This window comes from Balaenoptera physalus (genome assembly GCF_965194825.1).
Source record: "Balaenoptera physalus genome assembly, chromosome: 17".
Lineage (NCBI taxonomy): Eukaryota > Metazoa > Chordata > Mammalia > Artiodactyla > Balaenopteridae > Balaenoptera > Balaenoptera physalus.
The window spans coordinates 6,728,567-6,735,938 of NC_138895.1; the positions used below are offsets into that span (position 1 = coordinate 6,728,567).

The 7,372-nt window shown below is 49.0% G+C and overlaps 1 protein-coding gene and 1 long non-coding RNA gene across 7 annotated transcripts in view; one reads left to right on the forward strand and one right to left on the reverse strand.

Moving 5' to 3' along the window:
• NSMAF (neutral sphingomyelinase activation associated factor) overlaps nucleotides 1-1,995 on the reverse strand; it is a 64,532-nt gene extending 62,537 nt beyond the window's left edge. For 4 of the 6 annotated variants that reach the window (XM_082433003.1, XM_082433002.1, XM_082433001.1 and 1 more), the window contains exon 1: nucleotides 1,547-1,995. In XM_082433003.1, coding sequence (XP_082289129.1) covers nucleotides 1,547-1,605 — 59 coding nt within the window. In that variant the 5' untranslated portion in view covers nucleotides 1,606-1,995. The remainder of the gene's footprint in view (nucleotides 1-1,546) is intronic. The other 2 variants (XM_082433000.1, XM_082432999.1) reach the window with 1 other exon arrangement.
• An 8-nt stretch (nucleotides 1,996-2,003) lies between these two features.
• On the forward strand, nucleotides 2,004-3,555 carry LOC309646621. The gene is made up of 2 exons (XR_014255478.1): nucleotides 2,004-2,116; nucleotides 3,302-3,555. It is a non-coding gene; the product is annotated as an uncharacterized lncRNA (long non-coding RNA).
• Nucleotides 3,556-7,372: the final 3,817 nt, after the last annotated feature.

Consider the following 7,372-nt stretch of genomic DNA (forward strand, 5'->3'; position numbering starts at 1 on the left):
AGCTTATACACAGAAATGCCAGTGGAGACTTTAAGATCTGTGTGACGCTGCAGAGCTGTACAAGCTTGTACCAAATTAAACACAAATTACTGTCGTAGAAATAACTGGCAGGTCTAAAGAAAGCAGGATTCCCTGTATATCAAAAAGCCATAGAATTGTTACAAATGACTCTTAGATCATAGAACATGATGGCAATTCAAGTGTTTCAAAGTTCTTACAATGTAAATTTGAACATTCATCTATTTAATACAGAACACCAAGTCTTAACGTTGTTGGTACTCAACAAAGAAACTATTCATGCTCTCGCCACATGAAACAAGCGTTACAAATGAAGTCCCAACAGCCTCTCACAAGAGTGAGTTACTTTATTCAGGATGCAGTTACCATTACTCAATAAACAAGCCTGTCTGTGGATAAAGCCTAATCACGCTACCAAAATCGTTCTTGGAAGCCCTATCCAAGATACGTTTTTTTGGTATATCTTCTTCTCTACAGTGGAAAATGAAATTCCAGGCTGTGGATATCCTGGCAGAGGCCAACATTAGAGATGAGAAAAAGGTATGAATGTCTGCACCGGGGTCCAGTCAATCCCCATACAAAGAAGTGTGGGCGCTGCAAGATCGCACAAGCTTTAAAGTCTGCCCTTGTATCTCATGTATAACCTGCTTCGTTAGTCCCCACTGATCACACAACATCGGACGGGCTAGCAGCATTCCGAGAAACTGGCTCCCACGTCCAAAATTCTCTGTAAAATGACTCATTCCCAGCTCCTTTTGGCACCTGGGACCACAGACCCAAGGACCAGCAAGCTGTTTCACTAGAAATGCACTGGACGTCTACTTGGAAAAGTGAGCTTTCTCATAAGGGACCCCCTTGGAGGCTGAGGATCAGAAACTCTTGAACCATAACTGCTTCGAGGCCATTTCAGCCTTTGCTCGTGGGACCCCAAAGCCTCACCGGGATGTCGGTGATCATGACTGTCGTGCCTCAGCGCTCAGGAGTTCAGAGCCTTCACATGCACTTACAATAAGGTCCACTGCTCGGCAGACAACGTCTGGCGGGTTGGACCTGGGCTTTTCTCAGAATCAGGCCTCCCGCAGAGGCTCTCTCCCAGCCCAGGAGAGCAGGGATCTGCCCAGGCATTTGCTTGAGGGCTGAAGTCGGCGGTAACAAGGCGCGGTGATGGGGGGCACCTGCGTCTACCCCGCAGGCGGGGCGTCCCCGAGCCGCGCGGTGCCGCCCGAGAGTACAAGCCGGCGGCATGGGGCCGAGCGCTGGGACCCGGCGCCGGGGGTCTGGGGGTGGGCGTCGGGGGTCCGCCGAGCCCACTTACACCCCACGCCCCCCCCCAACCCGCGCGCGGCCCCTTCCGGGTGAGCCGCACCGCGACGGCGGGACCCGCGTGGCCGGCCGGGCTCCGCCTGCGCTCGGCTACGCCGCGGGGTGGGCCCCGGTCCGGCTCGCGCTCCTGCCCCCGCGGCCTCGGGGCCCCAGCGGGCCTGGCCTCTGCCCGCGGCTCGGCCCTTCCCCGGGGCCGGGCGCTCACCTCTCCTTGGAGTAGAGCTGCAGCTGCTGCTCGCGCGGCTTCTTCCGGATAAACGCCATGGAGGGAGGGAGGGCGGCGCGGGCGGGGCGGGCGGGGCGCGAGGCTCCGGCTCCGGCTCGGACTCCTCCGCCGCTCCGCTGCGCCGCCAGCCGAGGAGGTCGGGGAGCCGCGGAGGCGGGCCCGGCAGCAGGCCTGCGAGGCCCGGCCGGGAAAGCGCGCCTGCGGCCTGGCGTCCCGAGCGGCGGCGCTGGCGGCCCGGAGCCCACGCTGCGCCCGGCGTCCGGCAGCGCTCACCGCCGCATCCTCTCGGCGTGGGGACTCGGGGCGCCGTGACTCAGGCCGGAGGAGGGGCGCGCAGTCACCCGAGGCGCCCCGAGCTCAGCCGCCGGGTGCCCGGGACCCAGAGGCCGGCCTAGGGTCGCTCCTTAGGCCCCAAACGTCCGCCGCTTCACCAGCCACCCCGCAGCTCCGTTTCGCTACTTTACGCTTGAAGACGGAAGCCGGCCCGTAATCTCTGCCAATTTGTTGGCCACAGGGGTTCCGAATAACATTTGGCCCTTTTATCTCTTGGTAATTGAAACAATTAGTCACATGACTTTCTCTTTTTCTTAACAGCTTTATGTAACTCACATGCCAAATAATTCAGCTATTTATAGTGTACCGTTCAATGGTGTTTAGTATATTCACAGATATGTCCAATTATCTTTACCGTTGAAACTAAGCAGGACCCGCGGGGCTGGAGGATCCTGGGTACCAAAGCCTTGTGCTCCTTGTTTTTTGTTTGAAGAAAAAGGCTTTGGTCTCCTAGGCCTTCCCTGAGTTGCAAAGGGCAGATTCAAACAGCTACTAATCAGGGAAGTGAGGGAAGGCAGAAACAAAGGAAAAGCAGTCAAACAATAGTGCTTCTACAAAGCAAACTCCTAGTTCCTCCTCAAGGGAAACACATAATCTATCTCTGAGCTCAGAATCCTGTAGGAACTAAGGCCCCCAACCAGGTGCAGGATGGTAACTTCAGGCTGAGCCCAGGATTCCTGGAGCTCCGCCCTGTGACCTCCACCAACCAATCAGATAAGTCACACACCCTTCCTTGCTCACCCCAAATTTCGCCTGTAAAAACTCTTCCCTGGAAACCATCCAGGGAGTTCAGGTCTTTTGAGCACGGGCCACCGGTTCTTCTCGGCTGGCCCCTGCAGTTAGCCTTTCTCTGCTCCAGACTCTGACGTTTTCAGTTTGCTCGGCCTTACTGTGCGTCAGGCCCACGAACTTAGGTTTGTCAGCACAGTTTTGGAACATTTGCACCACCTGAAGAAACCCACCCACCAATACCCTTTAGTTATCCCTGCAAGCCTCCCAACCCCATCAAACACTAGTCAACTTAGTCTCTAGGAATTTGCCTATTCTGGACATCTCATAAAATGGAATTATAGATTATATAGCCTTTTATGTCTGGCTTCTTTCATTTAGCATAATGTCTTAAAGGTTCCTCTCAATACTGTAAACAGAGAGGGTTAGGGGGTCCACAGAGAAAGGGAACCAGGCATGGCTTTCTTGACATAAGCATTTGGTGATCTAAGCCTGGACACAATGCTTGTCCTTGAACCGGTCTCAGTAATAATGAACTTAAGAGAATAAAAGGACAAACTTATCAGGCAGGAGAAGCAACAACAGCAAAGATAACAAATCAGTTGTAAAGACTCCCAGTTCTATTTCAATGGTAAAGACTAGCCTAAAACACTGCCTTGAGCTGTTTTGCAGAATTTAAATCCCGTCTCCGGTGCCCAACCACCAGATCAAGTGGAATCTAAGGGATGATGATGGTGACCTTTTCTGACCCGCGATTTCAATCAACTAAAGTTTGGACTCTGCCTACTGCCCAAGCCCCTTCATGAATATGCATGTACCCATAGCACAGGACTTCCCTAATTTTGTTGTTTGGAGAGACACTGCTTTAGGAAACACTCGCAGTGTTCTTATTCACTGCAAGTCATAATAAACCCTTTCTTCTCCCAGTCTTTGGCTTGGTTGTGTCTTTTGCCTCTACACCCACCAAGAGGTGAACCCAGTTTTCGGGTAACAGTACGTCATTCCTTTTTATGGCTGAATAATACTCCATTGTATGGATTTACCACATTTTGTTTATCCATTCAGCAGTTGATGAACACTTCAGTTTGTTTACACCATTTGGCTATTATGAATAATACTATGAACATTCATGTACAAGTTTTTGTATGGACATAATGTTTTCATTTCTGTTGACTACATACCTAGGAGTTCCATTTCCACCAGCAGTGTATAAGGATTCCAATTTCTTCACATCCTCAGCAACACTTGTTATTATCTGACTTTTTGATTATAGCTATCCTAGTGGATGTGAGTTATGACTCCTTAATATATCCTAACAATGAGTCTGTGGTTGTTCACCTTTGAGGGGTTCTTAAATAACAAACTTTAAGTTGTGTATATGCTGACACATACCTAATATTGTATTACAGACCAGGTTCTGAAGGGTTAAATTTTTAAAGCTTCAAGGTCAATGTGTATTTCAGCTCTCTAGTATGTGGAAAACAATATGCATAAGGTGGCCACCATTACAATTTTTTTGGAATGAATAAAGGTACATGGGTGCCCTGTGACCTGGATTGAGTCTAATTGAAACCGTGGACCTCATATTAGGACTTGAACCCATGGGCCAGGACTGGAACCCAGCCAAAACCCAAATTGGGACTTGAACCCACGGTCTTTTAATTGAGATCACACACCTGGTCTCAGGACTTAATGAAGCTCAGGTTCTTTATGTCTCATCACAGAAAGAGTTCAGTGAGTGGCAAAGTGATGTGTAAGAAGTTGATTTATTCAGAGAGATACACCCTCCACAGACAAGAGTGTGGGCCATCTCAGAAGGCGAGAGGGCCCGAAATATGGGCTGGGTAATTTCATAGGCTAATGAGTGGGAGGATTGTTCCAACTATTTGGGGGAAGGGGTGGGGTTTTCCAGGAATTGGGCCACTGCCCACTTTTCAACCTTTTATGGTTGGCCTCAGAACTGTCATGGTGCTGGTGGGTGTGTCATTGAGCTTGCTAATGTATTACAATGAGCATACGAGGCTCAAGGTCCACTGGAAGTTGAATCTTCTGCCTAGTTGGACCTAGTTGGTTCTCACCAATTTTTGTCATGTCCTATGGCTATGTCATTCTTTTAAAGGTTGTGCCCTGCCCCCTTTCCTCCTGTTTTGTAATGACCAAGTGCTACACAGAATCTATACTGTAAAAAGATGTTGGCAACATTAGCCCAATGTTCCTATAGGAAATTGTGATGTAGTCGGGTAGCCAAGACAAACATGAGCAGGTACATGATGAAATAAGATAATAAAATTTGCCAAGAGGTACAACATGATAACTTTCTATATGAGAAGTACTACAATAGATGCTATGAGTTCGGAAGAGAGAATTCATCTTGGCTGGAATAAGGCAAGAAAACAGCATGCAAGTTTTCTTCATTTAGTTAAACGATAAAGGATGATGTGACCCTGCTGGGTGGAGAGTGATGATTCTCTCCCTGACCGAACTCTAGCCACGCCCCTCTGAGCTTTCTTCTCAACTAGGCCTCAGCCTTGGCCTAGAAAAACTACAGACCCTCAGCACAAATGATTTTGCCCACCACCCTCCCGCCACATCAAAAGACTTGTACAAACACTAACAGCTTTTTTTAAACAACTATCTTTTTTTTTTTTTTGGCTGCATTGGGTCTTCGTTGCTGCGCGCAGGCTTTCTCTAATTGCAGCGAGCGGGGGCAGGCTTCTCATTGTGGTGGCTTCTCTTGCTGCGGAGCACAGGCTCTAGGCACACAGGCTTCAGTAGTTGTGGCACGTGGGCTCAGTAGTTGTGCCTCATGGGCTCTAGAGTGCAGGCCCAGTAGTTGTGACACACGGGCTTAGTTGCTCCGCGGCATGTGGGATCATCCCAGACCAGGGCTCGAACCTGTGTCCCCTGCATTGGCAGATGGATTCTTAACCACTGCACCACCAGGGAAGTCCCAACACTAACAGTTTCTGACAGCTCAAGGCCTCATCCTTAAGATGACCCCAAACCCCCTTAAGTGCCTGCCTGAGAAAGCTCAAGGCTGCCCAAAGAATTTACTGTTTGTTATAGCCAACACCTGACATGGGCCCCGACCGCTGTTTCTTAGGGCATTTACTAAAAAGGACTTACAGCTGTGAATTCTTTCTCTGAACCCTTGAGATGTATTTGTATCTCTTACAACCCAGGAGAGCCTTTCTCAAGGACTTGAACGCCATTCCTTTGAAATACAGTCATCAGGAAGGACAGGGCATCTGTCTCCTGGTCTCCTGCTAAGATAACTGCCAGCCAGCAGATGGAGACACGGCATTTACACCCCCTTTTTGTGATTTTGCACTTCCCAGCCTTATCTTCAACAAGAGAAGGGGAGGAAACTCACTCAAAGGGATTTTCTTGAACAACAGCTCAGCAGGATACGCCTCTGCTGTCACAGGGTGTGTGTTTGTGGAGAACTAAGGCGGGAGCTCCCTCACCCTCCCACCCCAAATCACCAGCCCCCGGCATCTGCTCCCTTCTCTTCATTCCTGCTCTTTCGAAGTATATTTGCTCCCATCAAAGGCAAACTTCTCCTTCCCACTCAACACAGCCTTTGTAATTATCCTTTCTCTCTTCCCTCTTTCTCTCTCTTGCTTTGTCTATTTCTCCCTCACTTTTGAGCCATTCCCACTGAATATAAATATAGTTTTCTTTTTTTTAAATATATTTTTATTTATTTGGTTGCGCCGGGTCTTAGTTGCAGCATGCGGGATCTAGTTCCCTGACCAGGGATCGAAACGGGGCCCCCTGAATTGGGAGCATGGAGTCTTAACCACTGGACCGCCAGGGAGGTCCCTAAATATAGTTTTCAAAAAATGTTCCCGTTATCCCACATCTCCCCTCCATCTCCCCATTCTCAGCGAAACTTCTTGAAACATCTGCCTCCCATGCTGTCTCCATTTTCTCTCCCTGCCTGGTCATCGATCCATCCCACTTGACTTCTGGTTCCACTCTGATGCTTCTCGTCAGTTCACCACACTCACTGGTCACTTCTCCACCCTCGATCTTCTGAACGCTCTGCAGAATTCAGTGCAGTTGAACATGGCCTTCAACACAGCTCCTCGTCGGAGCTCTTCCCCCTTTACTTCCGAGACCCCACGGTTTCCTTGCTTTCCTCCTACCTTGCTTCTTCCTCTTTCTCAGTCTCCTTGGTTGCTTTCTCTCCTGCATAACTTCTTAATGTTGAGTCCCTGTACTCACTGTACAGGTCATTCCAACGAGTGCCGTGATTGGGTGGCGGGCGAGGGGAGGATAACATCTTCTGTTTGTGTGTGTGTGAATTAAATTTAGTAGCAAATTTCCATGGTTTTCTCACATGGATATCTACCAGGGGAGACATGGGGGAAAAAACTCTCAGGATATACAGCCAAGTAAAAATTTTTAGTGGAGGCTGAGTGAGAGGTTACTTTGAAATGGATGTCCCTCAGGAAATAGAAGTTTTAGGACATTGGACTTCCACTGAAGCTGAGGAAAACCTTGAGCCAGTCTTACCTTGACCTTGAGTTGCTGACAACCATAGTTTGAGGTAATAATACCTACCTCAAATGAAGGTGATTGTGAAACCACATAACTCAGATTGGGACTTGAACCCACTGTCTTTTATATTGAGATCACACACCTGGTTTCAGGACTTAATGAAACTCAGGTTCTTTATGTCTCATCACAGAAAGAATTCAGTGAGTGGCAAGATGATAGGTAAGAAGTGGATTTATT